Raw genomic sequence first — 21,518 nt, 5'->3', positions numbered from 1 at the left:
ATAACATCAAGACAATATGATTGCGGAGAAACACTTACGCACAAGGGGAAACAATCGCATGCGCCTCGATATCCAGCTCCCGATTATCAGCAATGAGAACCGTTGAAGAGAGTGAACTGGATACGGTCGGCCTGCCTATTTATGCCCCACACACAATACAATTCAATGGTCCCTACAATCTCATTGTTCATTGGACACAGGAATTCGGCTTCGCATTATAACAAAAGGTCATAGGTTGATTCATACAGGTGGGTTGTGACTGCTTCCAACTGTTCAGGTGGGTGGGACACTGAGTTTCCCGCCGCATGACTAAATAAGAACAAATAATAGTAAATGGACATAAACTTCTTATGTCCATAACTATTCGCACGAGCGATTAATCCGCTCCAAACCAACACCGGAATATTGCTATTTAAATACTCTTCCGATGGGTACCAAACACTACTGTATGACCCCTGTTAGACCCTTCGTACAATACAAAGAGGGATCTCTCTGTTCAGGAACATGCTATGTTAACTAAACTTTCAGAATCTATCAAAGGGACCATGATCTATAAAATACATTATTACTGAAAATATGTAACGAATGAGTCGCACGCTACAACCACATAAACTCTACCGTAAATACGCATACCGTGCGCCTGCGGGTGCCCGCGACTGTGAGTATGTGCACGTACGGGAGAGCGTACGCATGCGCAGCGCGGACCAGTATGAGGTGCAAATATGGCAGTGTGTGTAGAGATATTTTTCTTACTTTGACAATACGCAGCTGCTGTGTGACCCCTGTTACATAAAGGCTGAGAGACCTACGCGCATACGCAGCTGCTGTGTGACCCCTGTAACATAGAGGCTGGGAGACCTACGTGCATACGCAGCTGCTGTGTGACCCCTGTAACATAGAGGCTGGGAGACCTACGTGCATACGCAGCTGCTGTGTGACCCCTGTAACATAGAGGCTGAGAGACCTACGTGCATACGCAGCTGCTGTGTGACCCCTGTAACATAGAGGCTGGGAGACCTACGTGCATACGCAGCTGCTGTGTGACCCCTGTTACATAGAGGCTGAGAGACCTACGTGCATACGCAGCTGCTGTGTGACCCCTGTAACATAGAGGCTGGGAGACCTACGTGCATACGCAGCTGCTGTGTGACCCCTGTTACATAGAGGCTGAGAGACCTACGTGCATACGCAGCTGCTGTGTGACCCCTGTAACATAGAGGCTGGGAGACCTACGTGCATACGCAGCTGCTGTGTGACCCCTGTAACATAGAGGCTGAGAGACCTACGTGCATACGCAGCTGCTGTGTGACCCCTGTAACATAAAGGCTGAGAAACTTGCGTGCATACGCAGCTGCTGTATGATCCCCTGTAACATAGAGGCTAAGAGACCTACGCGCATACGCAGCTGCTGTGTGACCCCTGTAACATAGAGGCTGAGAAACTTGCGTGCATACGCAGCTGCTGTGTCATCCCTGTAACATAGAGGCTGAGAGACCTACGTGCATACGCAGCTGCTGTGTGACCCCTGTAACATAGAGGCTGAGAGACCTACGTGCATACGCAGCTGCTGTGTGACCCCTGTAACATAGAGGCTGAGAGACCTACGTGCATACGCAGCTGCTGTGTGACCCCTGTAACATAGAGGCTGAGAAACTTGCGTGCATACGCAGCTGCCGAGTCATCCCTGTAACATAGAGGCTGAGAGACCTACGTGCATACGCAGCTGCTGTGTGACCCCTGTAACATAGAGGCTGAGAGACCTACGTGCATACGCAGCTGCTGTGTGACCCCTGTAACATAGAGGCTGGAAGACCTGCGTGCATACGCAGCTGCTGTGACCCCTGTTACATAGAGGCTGAGAGACCTATGTGCATACGCAGCTGCTGTGTGACCCCTGTAACATAGAGGCTGAGAAACTTGCGTGCATACGCAGCTGCTGTGTGACCCCTGTAACATAGAGGCTGAGAAACTTGCGTGCATACGCAGCTGCCGAGTCATCCCTGTAACATAGAGGCTGAGAGACCTACGTGCATACGCAGCTGCTGTGTGACCCCTGTAACATAGAGGCTGAGAGACCTACGTGCATACGCAGCTGCTGTGTGACCCCTGTAACATAGAGGCTGGAAGACCTGCGTGCATACGCAGCTGCTGTGACCCCTGTTACATAGAGGCTGAGAGACCTATGTGCATACGCAGCTGCTGTGTGACCCCTGTAACATAGAGGCTGAGAAACTTGCGTGCATACGCAGCTGCTGTGTGACCCCTGTAACATAGAGGCTGGGAGACCTACGTGCATACGCAGCTGCTGTGTGACCCCTGTAACATAGAGGCTGAGAAACTTGCGTGCATACGCAGCTGCTGTGTGACCCCTGTAACATAGAGGCTGGGAGACCTACGTGCATACGCAGCTGCTGTGTGACCCCTGTAACATAGAGGCTGAGAAACTTGCGTGCATACGCAGCTGCTGTGTGACCCCTGTTACATAGAGGCTGAGAGACCTATGTGCATACGCAGCTGCTGTGTGACCCCTGTAACATAGAGGCTAGGAGACCTACGTGCATACGCAGCTGCTGTGTGACCCCTGTAACATAGAGGCTGGGAGACCTACGTGCATACGCAGCTGCTGTGTGACCCCTGTAACATAGAGGCTGAGAGACCTACGTGCATACGCAGCTGCTGTGTGACCCCTGTTACATAGAGGCTGAGAGACCTACGCGCATACGCAGCTGCTGTGTGACCCCTGTAACATAGAGGCTGGGAGACCTACGTGCATACGCAGCTGCTGTGTGACCCCTGTAACATAGAGGCTGGGAGACCTACGTGCATACGCAGCTGCTGTGTGACCCCTGTAACATAGAGGCTGAGAGACCTACGTGCATACGCAGCTGCTGTGTGACCCCTGTAACATAGAGGCTGAGAAACTTGCGTGCATACGCAGCTGCCGAGTCATCCCTGTAACATAGAGGCTGAGAGACCTACGTGCATACGCAGCTGCTGTGTGACCCCTGTAACATAGAGGCTGAGAGACCTACGTGCATACGCATCTGCTGTGTGACCCCTGTAACATAGAGGGTGGAAGACCTGCGTGCATACGCAGCTGCTGTGACCCCTGTTACATAGAGGCTGAGAGACCTATGTGCATACGCAGCTGCTGTGTGACCCCTGTAACATAGAGGCTGGGAGACCTACGTGCATACGCAGCTGCTGTGTGACCCCTGTAACATAGATGCTGAGAAACTTGCGTGCATACGCAGCTGCTGTGTGACCCCTGTAACATAGAGGCTGGGAGACCTACGTGCATACGCAGCTGCTGTGTGACCCCTGTAACATAGAGGCTGAGAAACTTGCGTGCATACGCAGCTGCTGTGTGACCCCTGTTACATAGAGGCTGAGAGACCTATGTGCATACGCAGCTGCTGTGTGACCCCTGTAACATAGAGGCTAGGAGACCTACGTGCATACGCAGCTGCTGTGTGACCCCTGTAACATAGAGGCTGGGAGACCTACGTGCATACGCAGCTGCTGTGTGACCCCTGTAACATAGAGGCTGGGAGACCTACGTGCATACGCAGCTGCTTTGTGACCCCTGTAACATAGAGGCTGAGAGACCTACGTGCATACGCAGCTGCTGTGTGACCCCTGTAACATAGAGGCTGGGAGACCTACGTGCATACGCAGCTGTTTCGCAGGCAGTAGTCGATCATATTTTAGAACAGGCCCTCATTCCGAGTTGTTCGCTCGCAAGCTGCTTTTAGCAGCTTTGCACACGCTAAGCCGCCGCCTACTGGGAGTGAATCTTAGCATAGTAGATTTGCGAACGAAAGATTAGCAATTCTGCTATTAAGTATTTCCTTGCAGTTTCTGAGTAGCTCCAGACTTACTCTGCAACTGCGATCAGTTCAGTCAGTTTCGTTCCTGGTTTGACGTCACAAACACACCCAGCGTTCGCCCAGACAATCCTCCGTTTCTTCAGACACTCCCGCGTTTTTCCCAGAAACGGTAGCGTTTTTTCACACACACCCATAAAACGGTTAGTTTCCGCCCAGAAACACCCACTTCCTGTCAATAACACTACGATCAGCAGAACGAAGAAAAAACCTTGTAATGGCGTGAGTAAAATACCTAACTTAATAGCAAATTTACTTGGCGCAGTCGCACTACGGGCATTGCGCATTAGCGATTAATCGCTCCATTGCGAAAAAAAAAATAACGAGCGATCAACTCGGAATGACCACCAATCTCATGATTTGAGGTCTTTAGTGCGTCACATGCAGCGATAACTGTGCAGATAGAAGACGCTGAGTGCAGGGAACTGTTGCTTTACGTCACATGTCGCCATCTGCAGAGGTGTTGGGTACGATGTCCTGGCGGTGACCGGTCACAGTATCGGCTGCTGAATCACGACAATCAAAATCCAGATGAAATTTGGGGAGTGTTCTAACACTATCCCTCCCCTCCCACACACTTACCCTATCCCATTATCCCCTACAGTACCCTCCCACCCTCTAATTCTTCCCCTCCCACCCCCTAACTCTTCCCCCTCCCACCCTCTAATTCTTCCCCTCCCACCCCCTAACTCTTCCCCCTCCCACCCTCTAATTCTTCCCCTCCCACCCCTAACTCTTCCCCTCCCACTCCCTCTATCCTTACCCTCTCAAACGCTTCCCCTCCCACACCCTAACCATGGGGGTCATTACGAGTTCATCGTTCGCTAGCAGTTTTTAGCAGCTGTGCAAACGCTATGCCGCCGCCCACTGGGAGTGTATTTTAGCTTAGCAGAAGTGCGAACGGTTGTATCGCAGATCGGCTACGAAAAAAATGTGTGCAGTTTCAGAGTAGCTCAATACCTACTCAGCGCTTGCAATCACTTCAGACTATTCAGTCCGGATTTGACGTCACAAACCCACCCAGCGTTCGCTCAGCCACGCCTGCGATTTTCTGAACACTCCCTGAAAACGGTCAGTTGCCACCCAGAAATGCCTACTTCATGTCAATCACTCTGTGGCAACCAGTGCGACTGAAATGCATCCCTAGACCCTGTGCAAAACGACGACATTTGTTTTGTCCGTATGTCGTGCGTGCACATTGCACCGCACTGCTATTTTTTAGCCTGATCGCTGTGCTGCGAACAAATGCATCTAGCGATCAACTCGGAATGACCCCCAGTATTCCATCCTTCCCGCAGCCTAACCCTAACCATCCCCTTCAGCACCCTGACCCTATACCATCCCTTCCACAGCCTAACCGTCCCTTTCAGCACCCTTACCTTATCCCAAACTCCTGCAGCCTAACCCTAAGCTTCCCCTCCAGCACCCTTACCTTATTCCACACTCCTGCAGCCTAACCTTCCCCTCCAGCACCCTTACCTTATCCCACACTCCTGCAGCCTAACCCTAACCTTCCCCTCCAGCACCCTTACCTTATCCCACACTCCTGCAGCCTAACCTTCCTCTCCAGCAACCTTACCTTATCCCACACTCCTGCAGCCTAACCTCCCCCTCCAGCACCGTTACCTTATCCCACACTCCTGCAGCCTAACCCTAACCTTCCCCTCCAGCACCCGTACCTTATCCCACACTCCTGCAGCCTAACCTTCCTCTCCAGCAACCTTACCTTATCCCACACTCCTGCAGCTTAACCCTAACCTTCCCCTCCAGCACCCTTACCTTATCCCACACTCCTGCAGCCTAACCCTAACCTTCCCCTCCAGCACCCTTACCTTATCCCACACTCCTGCAGCCTAACCTTCCCCTCCAGCACCCTTACCTTATCCCACACTCCTGCAGCCTAACCCAAACCTCCCCCTCCAGCACCGTTACCTTATCCCACACTCCTGCAGCCTAACCCTAACCTTCCCCTCCAGCACCCTTACCTTATCCCACACTCCTGCAGCCTAACCCTAACCTTCCCCTCCAGCACCCTTACCTTATCCCACACTCCTGCAGCCTAACCCTAACCTTCCCCTCCAGCACCCTTACCTTGTCCCACACTCCTGCAGCCTAACCCTAACCTTCCCCTCCAGCACCCTTACCTTATCCCACACTCCTGCAGCCTAACCCTAACCTTCCCCTCCAGCACCCTTACCTTATCCCACACTCCTGCAGCCTAACCCTAACCTTCCCCTCCAGCACCCTTACCTTATCCCACACTCCTGCAGCCTAACCCTAACCTTCCCCTCCAGCACCCTTACCTTATCCCACACTCTTGCAGCCTAACCTTCCCCTCCAGCACCCTTACCTTATCCCACACTCCTGCAGCCTAACCTCCCTCTCCAGCACCGTTACCTTATCCCACACTCCTGCAGCCTAACCCTAACCTTCCCCTCCAGCGCCCTTACCTTATCCCACACTCCTGCAGCCTAACCCTAACCTTCCCCTCCAGCACCCTTACCTTATCCCACACTCCTGCAGCCTAACCCTAACCTTCCCCTCCAGCACCCTTACCTTATCCCACACTCCTGCAGCCTAACCTTCCTCTCCAGCACCCTTACCTTATCCCACACTCCTGCAGCCTAACCCTAACCTTCCCCTCCAGCACCCTTACCTTATCCCACACTCCTGCAGCCTAACCCTAACCTTCCCCTCCAGCACCCTTACCTTATCCCACACTCCTGCAGCCTAACCCTAACCTTCCCCTCCAGCACCCTTACCTTATCCCACACTCCTGCAGCCTAACCCTAACCTTCCCCTCCAGCACCCTTACCTTATCCCACACTCCTGCAGCCTAACCCTAACCTTCCCCTCCAGCACCCTTACCTTATCCCACACTCCTGCAGCCTAACCCTAACCTTCCCCTCCAGCACCCTTACCTTATCCCACACTCCTGCAGCCTAACCCTAACCTTCCCCTCCAGCACCGTTACCTTATCCCACACTCCTGCAGCCTAACCTCCCCCTCCAGCACCGTTACCTTATCCCACACTCCTGCAGCCTAACCCTAACCTTCCCCTCCAGCACCCTTACCTTATCCCACACTCCTGCAGCCTAACCTTCCTCTCCAGCACCCTTTCCTTATCCCACACTCCTGCAGCCTAACCTTCCCCTCCAGCACCCTTACCTTATCCCACACTCCTGCAGCCTAACCCTAACCTTCCCCTCCAGCACCCTTACCTTATCCCACACTCCTGCAGCCTAACCCTAACCTTCCCCTCCAGCACCCTTACCTTATCCCACACTTCTGCAGCCTAACCCTAACCTTCCCCTCCAGCACCCTTACCTTATCCCACACTCCTGCAGCCTAACCTTCCCCTCCAGCACCCTTACCTTATCCCACACTCCTGCAGCCTAACCCTAACCTTCCCCTCCAGCACCCTTACCTTATCCCACACTCCTGCAGCCTAACCCTAACCTTCCCCTCCAGCACTCTTACCTTATCCCACACTCCTGCAGCCTAACCCTAACCTTCCCCTCCAGCACCCTTACCTTATCCCACACTCCTGCAGCCTAACCCTAACCTTCCCCTCCAGCACCCTTACCTTATCCCACATTCCTGCAGCCTAACCTTCCTCTCCAGCACCCTTACCTTATCCCACACTCCTGCAGCCTAACCTTCCCCTCCAGCACCCTTACCTTATCCCACACTCCTGCAGCCTAACCCTAACCTTCCCCTCCAGCACCCTTACCTTATCCCACACTCCTGCAGCCTAACCCTAACCTTCCCCTCCAGCACCCTTACCTTATCCCACACTCCTGCAGCCTAACCCTAACCTCCCCCTCCAGCACCGTTACCTTATCCCACACTCCTGCAGCCTAACCTTCCCCTCCAGCACCCTTACCTTATCCCACACTCCTGCAGCCTAACCCTAACCTTCCCCTCCAGCACCCTTACCTTATCCCACACTCCTGCAGCCTAACCTTCCCCTCCAGCACCCTTACCTTATCCCACACTCCTGCAGCCTAACCCTAACCTTCCCCTCCAGCACCCTTACCTTATCCCACACTCCTGCAGCTTAACCTTCCCCTCCAGCACCCTTACCTTATCCCACACTCCTGCAGCCTAATACTCCGTGTCCTGATCTGTCTGTATTTTAACCGTCGGGATGCCGCAGCCAGTATTGTGATCACCAGGATGGTCACCGCCAGCCAGCGTGTGTGAGGTGCTGGCTTGTGTGGTCTGGTAACATCTCTGCGCTTGTCTCCCCAGGCCGCGGACAGCGGGTGTCAGATGCTACAGATCCGGGAGAACGATGTCCGCGCGGTCCTGAGACGGAACACAGAACTTTACCGGGAACAGCAGGTGCAGTATTCTGTGTATCTCTGCCATTAGTACAACGCCGGCTGTTACATCTGATTATAACTCGCAGGTGGCTGCCAGCATCGGCCATGAGACTGGACGCAGCGTTTCTCTGTATTCAGCAATGTAACCGGCTCTCTGCAGACCGTTATATACAGGATCCATACAAGGAATCTAGCACATCCATAGATGGTGATTATGTAGGAGCTTGGTGCGTGTTTGGGTTAATCTCGGAGGTAGTAGTGCACTATAGGGCTTGCAGTAAGTGACGTGGATCCGCACGTGAGGCATCAGTGATTCATTATATGTGCGAGGAATGTCACACGTGTGGCTCCAGAGCAGGTACAAATACGTTCCCTGCTCCCACCTGTCAGACCTCCATGTGCACAGCCTGTGTGCCTCTTCTCTTATCAGGTGGTGCGGAAGTACAAATACGTTCCCTGCTCCCCCTGTCACACCTCCATGTGCACAGCCTGTGTGCCTCTTCTCTTATCAGGCGGTGCGGAAGTACAAATACGTTCCCTGCTCCCACCTGTCAGACCTCCATGTGCACAGCCTGTGTGCCTCTTCTCTTATCAGGCGGTGCGGAAGTACAAATACGTTCCCTGCTCCCACCTGTCAGACCTCCATGTGCACAGCCTGTGTGCCTCTTCTCTTATCAGGCGGTGCGGAGGTACAAATACGTTCCCTGCTCCCACCTGTCAGACCTCCATGTGCACAGCCTGTGTGCCTCTTCTCTTATCAGGCGGTGCGGAGGTACAAATACGTTCCCTGCTCCCACCTGTCAGACCTCCATGTGCACAGCCTGTGTGCCTCTTCTCTTATCAGGCGGTGCGGAAGTACAAATACGTTCCCTGCTCCCACCTGTCAGACCTCCATGTGCACAGCCTGTGTGCCTCTTCTCTTATCAGGCGGTGCGGAGGTGTCACGATCCGGGTATCTGGACGCCATTTCTTACCTATCAGATGCCTCCTAAGGCTGGCTCAGCGCTCCAGGACCGGATCCCATCTGTTATCCTGATGTGCACATTCCCGCATCCTCTCCTGTCTCTCTGGACGCAGTCACAGTAACGCCTTATACATCTGGCATGGCGTCTCCCGCGGCCTCCGCCGCCGTCCCTGAGCTTCTGCATTCAGAGTGGCGATTACGTCAGCCGCGGCCTCCGCTGTGTCCGCGTGGTCGGATGTGCATCTGTCAGCCTGACGTCTCCTGTCTCCGGTGGCCGGCGCCGCCATTACTGTTTTCCAGACCACATGGATTACAATCCAAACTTCCCTCCTAGTGTCTGCATGGGCGCAGCCATCTTGGATTCTGTCAACTGATCTTTCCTACCAATCCGTTGTCAGTATTATTAATTTGCATAATTGCCTAGCCAATGCCTTCCTTGCTGCAGGTATAAATAGGTTGTGCCTGAGCAAGGAAGGCGTCAGTGCTTTGGTTGTCAAACCTAGTTCCAGTTTGTCTCTCTTCTGTGAGTGTCTTCCAGGTTCCAGCTCCTGTCTCCAGACTTCTGCTATAGAGACCCGCACCAGCATTCCATCTGCGGTGTAGCCTGACTCTCCGATCCGTTCTGGACTCACCTGTTTCTAGCTACAACATCACCTGCTTCCAGCTCAGCTTCCAGCAGTGTACAGCTTCTCTTAAAGGGCCGGTGTCCTTTCTGCAGTTTACCACTCTCCACCGGTATTATTATTTCTCCGCTCTCAAATTCTACATTTCATCTACATTGCATCGCTCTCAAGCTTTATTTATTATTTAACTGGTTCCAGCCAGTATCCACTCCATGCCAACACCTGTCTGGTTCTAACCAGTACCCACAGCAGCATTTTATCTACAGCAGTCCAGCTTTCCCTGGAACACCAGCTGGTACGACCCTGGGCTTTCCTCATTGCTACAGTTGAGGACTTTCCAACTTGCAGATAATAAGAACTGTCTCATACCACCAGAGCTCTGTGGCCCCTGCCACCCTGTAGTACCCAGGAACTGTATTATTATTTCTCTGCTGATTTTTATGTTACTTTTTACTGCTTCTGTGATGCATGGAGTTTGTCATAAATAAATATCATTGACTTTTACTCAAGTTGTCGTGGTCACGCCTTCGGGCGGTTTCTCTTCATGTTACTTACATGTCCAGGGGTCTGATACAACCTCCCAGGTTCCGGTACATCTCAGCCCCTACAACTGAGGCTGCCTTCCGTCAGCTCAGGCCCTCAGTTGTGACAGGAGGTACAAATACGTTCCCTGCTCCCACCTGTCAGACCTCCATGTGCACAGCCTGTGTGCCTCTTCTCTTATCAGGCGGTGCGGAGGTACAAATACGTTCCCTGCTCCCCTGTCAGGCCTCCATGTGCACAGCCTGTGTGCCTCTTCTCTTATCAGACGGTGCGGAAGTACAAATACGTTCCCTGCTCCCACCTGTCAGACCTCCATGTGCACAGCCTGTGTGCCTCTTCTCTTATCAGGCGGTGCGGAAGTACAAATACGTTCCCTGCTCCCACCTGTCAGACCTCCATGTGCACAGCCTGTGTGCCTCTTCTCTTATCAGGCGGTGCGGAAGTACAAATACGTTCCCTGCTCCCACCTGTCAGACCTCCATGTGCACAGCCTGTGTGCCTCTTCTCTTATCAGGCGGTGCGGAAGTACAAATACATTCCCTGCTCCCCTGTCAGGCCTCCATGTGCACAGCCTGTGTGCCTCTTCTCTTATCAGGCGGTGCGGAAGTACAAATACGTTCCCTGCTCCCACCTGTCAGACCTCCATGTGCACAGCCTGTGTTCCTCTTCTCTTATCAGGCGGTGCGGAAGTACAAATACGTTCCCTGCTCCCACCTGTCAGACCTCCATGTGCACAGCCTGTGTGCCTCTTCTCTTATCAGGCGGTGCGGAAGTACAAATACGTTCCCTGCTCCCCTGTCAGGCCTCCATGTGCACAGCCTGTGTGCCTCTTCTCTTATCAGGCGGTGCGGAAGTACAAATACGTTCCTTGCTCCCACCCATCACCTGTCAGACCTCCATGTGCACAGCCTGTGTGCCTCTTCTCTTATCAGGTGGTGCGGAAGTACAAATACGTTCCCTGCTCCCACCTGTCAGACCTCCATGTGCACAGCCTGTGTGCCTCTTCTCTTATCAGGTGGTGCGGAAGTACAAATACGTTCCCTGCTCCCACCTGTCAGACCCCCATGTGCACAGCCTGTGTGCCTCTTCTCTTATCAGGCGGTGCGGAAGTACAAATACGTTCCCTGCTCCCACCTGTCAGACCTCCATGTGCACAGCCTGTGTGCCTCTTTTATCAGGCGGTGCGGAAGTACAAATACGTTCCCTGCTCCCACCTGTCAGACCTCCATGTGCACAGCCTGTGTGCCTCTTCTCTTATCAGGCGGTGCGGAAGTACAAATACGTTCCCTGCTCCCACCTGTCAGACCCCCATGTGCACAGCCTTTGTGCCTCTTCTCTTATCAGGCGGTGTGGAAGTACAAATACGTTCCCTGCTCCCACCTGTCAGACCTCCATGTGCACAGCCTGTGTGCCTCTTCTCTTATCAGGTGGTGCGGAAGTACAAATACGTTCCCTGCTCCCACCTGTCAGACCTCCATGTGCACAGCCTGTGTGCCTCTTCTCTTATCAGGTGGTGCGGAAGTACAAATACGTTCCCTGCTCCCACCTGTCAGACCTCCATGTGCACAGCCTGTGTGCCTCTTCTCTTATCAGGCGGTGTGGAAGTACAAATACGTTCCCTGCTCCCACCTGTCAGACCTCCATGTGCACAGCCTGTGTGCCTCTTCTCTTACCAGGTGGTGCGGAAGTACAAATACGTTCCCTGCTCCCACCTGTCAGACCCCCATGTGCACAGCCTTTGTGCCTCTTCTCTTATCAGGCGGTGTGGAAGTACAAATACGTTCCCTGCTCCCACCTGTCAGACCTCCATGTGCACAGCCTGTGTGCCTCTTCTCTTATCAGGTGGTGCGGAAGTACAAATACGTTCCCTGCTCCCACCTGTCAGACCCCCATGTGCACAGCCTGTGTGCCTCTTCTCTTATCAGGCGGTGCGGAAGTACAAATACGTTCCCTGCTCCCACCTGTCAGACCTCCCATGTGCACAGCCTGTGTGCCTCTTTTATCAGGCGGTGCGGAAGTACAAATACGTTCCCTGCTCCCACCTGTCAGACCTCCATGTGCACAGCCTGTGTGCCTCTTCTCTTATCAGGTGGTGCGGAAGTACAAATACGTTCCCTGCTCCCACCCATCACCTGTCAGACCTCACTTATAAAATGTAAAAGTGGTAATTTTAGAGTCTAAATCATCAGGATATGGAGAAGTTATCGACATTCAGAAAGTCCACAGTGTTGTGAAGCCGACACCGTTACAGTGCTGTACATCGCATTAGTATAACGTCACATTGTCCCTATCGTCGCTGTAACGTTGTGAACGCTGCGCAGTTATTTTTGTTTCAGCTCATGCATTGGAATAATGTGACGTGTGGTCAGGGGTGTAACTAGCAGCGTGCAGGAGAACTGGGAGTAAACGTTTTACAGAGTTACCCGCACACAGTGGCCCACACCCTCTGGTCTCAGTGAGGGGTCACTTTACCTGTCCTCTGTGGGAGGGGCCATCTCATGCATTACCTGTTATCACGTCACCTGTCCTTCCCAGCTGCTGGGAGCCAGTCCTGACCCAGTCTGATCCCTATTTACATGAAGTTGTTGTTCTTTTCAGGTCCAGCGGCTGAAGCAGAAGCTTAGAAAGTGCCCAGCCGGGTCTGGGAAGGATATTCCAGGGCACGAGACCACAGAGAAATCTTTGTCGCGGTTTTCAGTGTCCCAGTTGTACAAAGCGTCAGTGGACAGAAGGCTTCTATTCGCTGTGACCCCCTGGGTGGGAAATGTCTTTCTTCCGCTATCCGCAAACTACGGGAGGAAAAGGAGAACACACGGTAAACGTCCAAATCCGCTTTATTTCATGCAGAAATGGAGAATCCGCTGGTATCTGACGCATGGAAGATGATGGTGCTATTAGACAGGAACTCTGTGATCCTTTCCATGGTATACAAGGGGTGTTAGTCCGTATGTCCAGTGTGTACGCAGTGAGTTCTGATGTCATCACTTGTAAGTCATGCACTCTGATGTCACCACGTTAGTGTTCCTTAGGAAAACTTGTGTATTATAAAGAATATGTCCCCTTACTGACATTGATTGCCGGCATTAGGGGTCATCTCCGATGTCTCTGACCTGTATAAGGGCGCTCTGCTTACCATCGTCTTATAAAGTATGGTCTGAGAACTCCTCTCTGACCTCTAATACCCATATAATTCACAGCAGCGACTGCATTAGCCCATGTATTCTGCCGGATAGAAGATAAGAATGCTCATTCATCTGTTTGTATGTAACAGAGACCACTGTAGAGCGCAAGGTTCTGTGTAGCAGGAAATGTAAGGGGAACACTGGCCGTACCGCATGGCAGCTCCTACAGTCTGCACCGCTGGCTGCACCTCTACTGGGTGCCGAAGCCTGGAGAAGAGGCTGGGTATAGTTTGCACGGTGGTGTTACTGGGCGTAGAGACCCCCATGGTTTATGCTAGTTGGGGGTGATGTTTTTTAGTTTTTGTTTTTTTTTGTGTTTATCAAAAGGGAAAAAGTATTTTTTCCAGATCGTGTAACTACCCCCCCCCCCCCCCCTTTCTCTGGGTGAAGGAGTCTAATAAGATTATTTTATTTTCAGCTGATGTGATGAGGAAAAAGCTTCATTCTGTGACTATAACCAGCACCCCCATTTTCACCCTGCTTATCCAGGTGAGTCTCTGTGGGGTCACTAATTTGTGGGGTGTCGCTTTCAGCTTATTCACGATTGACTTGTTTCCTGCACAAGTTAGTGAGATAATGACCAGCGTGTTGGGAGATTGAGTAGGTATAGGGTGGTTCAGTTGTGATATGGTAGTACTGTATGTATGGGCGGGTCCCCTAGCGTTTAGGCATAAGTTTTATATATAAAGCAAAAAGAAACTCTGTGGGGGCACTCTACAACGTAACAGGTTAAAACTTCACTTTTAATTGTATCTTGTAGTAATAATCACAATACAAACGTTCTCAGAGCAACATAACAATCAATCTGCTCATTCACATAGTCCGCACATTATGTCAGCGGTGTCATAGGTACATGTCCAGACACATTTCCTATACTCAGATGGCGAGAATACGTGTAAGGTCATATAGCGATTCAGCTGCAATAGATACTAATGTGACTTTAGCACAGACTCCAAACTTATCTAAATATCAAAACACTAATGGATCAAATCAGTACAGGATATGATATCAAAGCAGCTTCTATACTGCAGTCACATGATGGGAAATTACTCTATATGTGCTCATAAAAAAGGTAACGCAAAGAAGGAATAGACCCATATCGTCGGTAATAGATTTCTGCTTTTCATTGTTTGCCATGCTGCATTGAACAATTAAATGAGAGCATCTTATCGCACTGTTCCCTGGGCATCACATAGGAATATATAATTGTCACAGTTTGATTAATGTACATTAAATGGTTAATGCGTATGACAATTTCTACATAGTAACATATTTCAGAAAGTGCAGCTGGTGAAGTCATGACAACATAAGCCAGATATCTGCTTTTCATTGTGTGCAGCCCCTGCAGTGACCTAGTGAATGAGTGTCACCATGCACATGGCTAGGAGAATCCCAGGTAGATCTGCTTTCAGCTTGTCTAGTAATGCTGTCCAGCGTAATGTAGACAAAGCTGGTAAGAGTACAGGAAAAGTATGTACCGTCCATATATATGTTCCGTCCATGCTACATCAGGTCCCGCTGTGAGGGATTCCCCTAGTACTGAAGCGCGTTTCACCTGTCATTGCGATCAAGCCAGTGACAGGTGAAATGTGCGAGTGTTGCCTACAGTCAGGGAGTCTGCAATACATCATTGAGTGAAGGCAGGAACTGTGTGAAGTTACGTTAAGTTCCTGGCAAATTTAGATGGCAAACAGGTTCTGTCCACAGAGTGGGCGTTTCTGCTCTGTGGGTGGCAGAATCACTTTAAGGACAGTGATTACCTGTTGACAGGCAACATGATCTCTGAAACAGAAACAAAGAGAACCAGAAAGTGGTTGCTTAGTTGGGCGCACAAGCAGAGCCGACCCTAACCAATATGATGCCCTAGGCAAGATTTTGGCTGGTGCCCCCTAGCACCACCGCTAGTTCTGCAGGAGATGCCTGGCATGAGTCATATGGCAGCTCTGCTAACGTCGGGCGCTTTTTGTTTTGCATCTTATTTGCATTATTATGTGGCTAGGGCGCACAAGCAGCTTATGCTGATTAAAATGATATGCGGCATGTCTATATTCTGTGTGTGACTGCGGCTGTATCTGTATATGAAATACTACATTACAGTGATTTCCAGGAATACACACAGAATATAGGCATGCAGCATATCATTTTAATCAGCATAAGCTGCTGGTGCCCCTAAGCATACCAAATGCCCTAGGCATTTGCCTAGTTTGCCTATACCTAAGGCCGGCTCTGCACACAAGTACAATTTGTAATGAATTCTATAACTGAATAAAACTTAGCTTTTATTGCTTATTCTTTCTAAAAAAAAAGTAACATTTTCCGGGGAGTACACAGCAAAATATAGAGGTTAAAATATTGGACACATACAAACAAATAAGTGAAAAAGATAGAAATAAAGTGCAGATAAATGTAAAAAGCGATGCCTCCACTTATCACTCCTGCAAGGTGTGTAATTGAAGATGCTACGATAGCCACTGAGAATTTATATTGTATTGGGTTACATAATCTCCTAACTCTGTTGGGATCTTATTATGTGAAAAGCCAGTGATGCAAGTTCCTAATATCACCACAACTGTATCACGTTAGAGACCATTTAGAAAATGTAGCAACCTGTTCTTACAGAAGTGTGGCTTGGAAACAATACTTGTTACAATAATGTTCTCATACTGGCTGGCCATGTGATTTTGTTGATACAATGTAACCGTGTTTATTTCACGGTTATCTCCACATATATGTCACTAGCTTGTATTAAAAAGCCTATAAGGTAATTCCCACACAAAAAATGACCCCTGCAATACTAGGATTGTTGGGCTATATCTTCTATATTATCCACCCAAACTGCTTACATAAATTGCATAGTACAGAGGGTCTCATATATCAGATCATTCTGACATGATGGTGGAGAAATGTCAAGTAGTTATCCTATACACTTTGTATTGTGCGTGTAATAAATCACTGGTTTGTGTACGATTGCAGATGGTCGGCTCGCAGCACTAGTGTGCTGCTGCCGTTGGTCGGCTAGTTACAATAGTGATATGAGGTATATAGTATTAAATTACAAGGCAGTGTTATAGGTATAACACTCTGTACATTAATTAAGTGTCATATATGTGTGCCCCAATATCCTATAGTCTTAGATCTAAAGTGGCCACACAGTGCTATTGTTCAGGGCAACACCATGCACATTAATTATTCACATCAATCATTCAGAGAGTTGGACCCAGGCAGATCACATTTGTTCCCTTAATACTCTCGGGGCTACTCCATCAAGACTGTTACTGACACTTATACTTTACTTTATTAACCTCAATATAAGAGGGTGTCAGTATGGGTCTATTAGAGCTTTCTATACTTTCTATCTACACCATTGCATAAACAATAAAGCAGCATGGCAGGCCGCTGAAACGCCAACGTGCACGTTTCGCTGTATAGCCGCTTTAACGAGGCTTTTTAATACAAGCTAGTGACATATATGTGGAGATAACCGCCAAATAAACACTGTTACATTGTATCAACAAAATCACATGTCCAGCCAGTATGAGAACATTATTGTAACAAGTATTGTTTCCAAGCCACACTTCTGTAAGAACAGGTTGCTACATTTTCTAAATGGTCTCTAACATGATACAGTTGTGGTGATATTAGGAACTTGCATCACTGGCTTTTCACATAATAAGATCCCAACAGAGTTAGGAGATTATGTAACCCAATACAATATAAATTCTCAGTGGCTATCGTAGCATCTTCAATTACACACCTTGCAGGAGTGATAAGTGGAGGCATCGCTTTTTACATTTATCTGCACTTTATTTCTATCTTTTTCATTTATTTGTTTGTATGTGTCCAATATTTTAACCTCTGTTTTGCTGTGTACTCCCCGGAAAATTGGACTTTTTTAGAATGAATAAGCAATAAAAGCTAAGTTTTATTCAGTTATAGAATTAATTACAAATTGTACTTGTGCGCCCAACTAAGCAACCACTTTCTGGTTCTCTTTGTTTCTCTTTCAAATTATAGTTGCAACAGGGCTGCACCCCCACATAGTAAGATCTATTATTAGATTTAATATTGGGGTCCATTAGAAAGATACAATCCAATCAGTCTATCAATTTCTTTAAGAGGGCAGATATATCTCTCTCTCCTATCCAACATGATCTGAGTCTGTTCTCCGGGACAGCGCTAACCTTGCGGTGTAGAGGGCACTGTGAAGAGCTAGCACATTAAACTAATCCCTCCCCTCTACATCATCTCACCGCCTACAGAGCCAATCAGAATCCAGTAAAGCCCATAGGAGAGTCTAAACAAATAAGCCCTCGGCAAAGCCACACTCTTAGCGTCAAACAAATTAGTTTAATGCGCCAGCTCCTCACACGCCCTCTACGTTCCAAGGCAGGCAGTGTCCCACCGATGGAGCACGGATTTACCTGTGGGTACCAAAAATCCTCTTCTTATGTTGGAAGTGAGAATATGCAGGGACTTGGGGGAGGTGTATCAAGCCTACTGAAGATGTTATAAGGAACCGATCAGCTTCTAGCTAGCATTTGTCAAGTGCTTTCTATAAAGTGCAACACAACCAAAGGGAAAAACCCACTGGTTAGGCTGTCCATGACGGAGACTGTTATCTGATCCAAATACACAGCAGCTTCCAACGAGGGGAAAATGGGAACCTCTAAAGATACGAAAAACCAACCAACTGTGTGTGGAAAATCCACTACATTCTGGAAGCGTCCGTCAGTTTGGGGAAGTTATGCTGTTTATTGCATGTTTATAAAGACAATTAAGAACAATTAGACGTATATTAAAAGTATATATTGTATACATTATATCAGTATTACACTCCCTTCATATTAGACAACATAAATATCAATCTAGCTCCAGTAATGAGGCAGGACAGTCTGCACCGTGGAGGAAGTGTGGACATTACATTACCTGTCCTCTCACATGCCAGGATATCTATATAATGATATAGAAGCTAATCTGTTGCCGTGGGTAACGTCGCCGCTGTTTAGAAGGCTGGGTACGTGTAATGTGACAGTGATAGAAAGTACTGACTTGCGTCCCCTGCTTTCTGTTCCAGCTGTTTCAGATAGACGCCCAGGGCTGCCTGCAAATGATCCGCCTGAGGAAAGTGAAAGAGACGGAGATTGTTAGAACCATCAGAAGTTGCACAATGAGGATGGAGCGCGGGGCGGGGACCGCTGTAAGTAACGCCTCTTCCTGCCCGTCCCTTTGTTCTCCAATCTCACACCAACAGTATAACCGACATGGGGAAGCAGTTATAATACCGGCTATCGGGTTCAGGATACAGACGTCGGAATCCCGACAGCCGGTGAAATGCAGACACCCGGAATCCCTACCACCTCCGGGTATTCCCACTCTGTTGGTGGGTCCACACCACCAACTAAGTGGGACTATAACCTGTGGCGAGCGCAGTGAGCTGCCGGGCCCGAAGCATGGCGAGCAAACTCTGCCAGGATTCCCGCAGACAGGATGTCTGTAAGACGCATGTATTCCCATATGTGACTCTACCCTGTTCTCTTCTCTGAGCCATAGAGAGGGTGCGGGTATAATATATGGGGATTCGTGTTCTGTGCAGGAGGTGACTCGTCTCCTGCCTTTATTTTATGTGAGAGTATAGTGAGAGTGAGCCGCGCTGGTCACCTGGAGCGTGCTGGGTGCTCTGCACTCTGTATAAGCACCACTCTGTATAAGCACCACTCTGTATAAGCACCACACTGTATAAGCACCACTCTGTATAAGCACCACTCTGTATAACTATCACGCTGTATAAGCACCACTCTGTATAACTATCACGCTGTATAAGCACCACTCTGTATAACTATCACGCTGTATAAGCACCACTCTGTATAACTATCACGCTGTATAAGCACCACTCTGTATAACTATCACGCTGTATAAGCACCACTCTGTATAACTATCACGCTGTATAAGCACCACTCTGTATAACTATCACGCTGTATAAGCACCACTCTGTATAACTATCACACTGTATAAGCACCACTCATATAACTATCACACTGTATAACTATCACACTGTATAACTAGCACACTGTATAAGCATCACTCATATAACTATCACACTGTATAACTATCACACTGTATAACTAGCACACTGTATAACTAGCACACTGTATAAGCATCACCACGCTGTATAACCACCACTCTGTATAACTATCACACTGTATAAGCACCACTCTGTATAACTATCACGCTGTATAAGCACCACTCTGTATAACTATCACACTGTATAAGCACCACTCTGTATTACTATCACGCTGTATAAGCATCACTCTGTATAACTATCACACTGTATAAGCACCACTCTGTATAACCACCACTCTGTATAACTATCACACTGTATAACTATCACGCTGTATAAGCACCACTCTGTATAACTATCACACTGTATAAGCACCACTCTCTATAACCACCACTCTGTATAACTATCACGCTGTATAACCACCACTCTGTATAACTATCACACTGTATAACTATCACGCTGTATAAGCACCACTCTGTATAACTATCACGCTGTATAACCACCACTCTGTATAACTATCACGCTGTATAACCACCACTCTGTATAACTATCACACTGTATTACTATCACGCTGTATAAGCACCACTCTGTATAACTATCACACTGTATAACTATCACGCTGTATAAGCACCACTCATATAACTATCACGCTGTATAAGCACCACTCTGTATAACTATCACGCTGTATAAGCACCACTCTGTATAACTATCACTCTGTATAAGCACCACTCTGTATAAGCACCACTCTGTATAAGCACCACTCTGTATAAGCACCACTCTGTATAAGCACCACTCTGTATAACCACCACTCTGTATAACCACCACTCTGTATAACTATCACACTGTATAAGCACCATTCTGTATAACTATCACGCTGTATAAGCACCACTCTGTATAACTATCACGCTGTATAAGCACCACTCTGTATAACTATCACACTGTATAACTATCACGCTGTATAAGCACCACTCTGTATAACTATCACGCTGTATAAGCACCACTCTGTATAACTATCACGCTGTATAAGCACCACTCTGTATTACTATCACACTGTATAAGCACCACTCTGTATAACTATCACGCCTTATAACCACCACTCTGTATAACTATCACTCTGTATAACCACCACTCTGTATTACTATCACGCTGTATAACCACCACTCTGTATTACTATCACGCTGTATAACCACCACTCTGTATAACTATCACACTGTATAAGCACCACTCTGTATAACCACCACTCTGTATAACTATCACGCTGTATAACCACCACTCTGTATAACTATCACACTGTATAACTATCACGCTGTATAAGCACCACTCTGTATAACTATCACGCTGTATAACCACCACTCTGTATAACTATCACACTGTATAAGCACCACTCTGTATAAGCACCACTCTGTATAAGCACCACTCTGTATAAGCACCACTCTGTATAAGCACCACTCTGTATAAGCACCACTCTGTATAACCACCACTCTGTATAACCACCACTCTGTATAACTATCACACTGTATAAGCATCACTCTGTATAACTATCACGCTGTATAAGCACCACTCTGTATAACTATCACGCTGTATAAGCACCACTCTGTATAACTATCACGCTGTATAAGCACCACTCTGTATAACTATCACACTGTATAACCACCACTCTGTATAACCACCACTCTGTATAACCACCACTCTGTATAACCACCACTCTGTATAACCACCACTCTGTATAACCACCACTCTGTATAACTATCACACTGTATAAGCACCACTCTGTATAACTATCACGCTGTATAAGCACCACTCTGTATAACTATCACGCTGTATAAGCACCACTCTGTATAACTATCACACTGTATAACTATCACACTGTATAACTATCACGCTGTATAAGCACCACTCTGTATAACTATCACGCTGTATAACTATCACGCTG

At 48.7% G+C, this 21,518-nt stretch overlaps 1 protein-coding gene across 2 annotated transcripts in view; it reads left to right on the top strand.

The window, feature by feature from the left end:
- Positions 1 to 21,518, top strand: part of SNAPC4 (small nuclear RNA activating complex polypeptide 4) — a 164,652-nt gene that overhangs the window by 100,588 nt on the left and 42,546 nt on the right. For both annotated transcript variants that reach the window (XM_063935815.1, XM_063935816.1), the window contains exons 17-20: positions 8,142 to 8,234; positions 12,944 to 13,160; positions 13,946 to 14,016; positions 18,602 to 18,724. In XM_063935815.1, coding sequence (XP_063791885.1) covers positions 8,142 to 8,234; positions 12,944 to 13,160; positions 13,946 to 14,016; positions 18,602 to 18,724 — 504 coding nt within the window. The remainder of the gene's footprint in view (positions 1 to 8,141; positions 8,235 to 12,943; positions 13,161 to 13,945; positions 14,017 to 18,601; positions 18,725 to 21,518) is intronic.

The sequence above is a fragment of the Pseudophryne corroboree genome, chromosome 8 (assembly GCF_028390025.1).
Source record: "Pseudophryne corroboree isolate aPseCor3 chromosome 8, aPseCor3.hap2, whole genome shotgun sequence".
Taxonomy (NCBI): domain Eukaryota; kingdom Metazoa; phylum Chordata; class Amphibia; order Anura; family Myobatrachidae; genus Pseudophryne; species Pseudophryne corroboree.
Note: the sequence above shows the minus strand (reverse complement) of the source record. Positions and strands in the feature narration are given on the sequence as shown.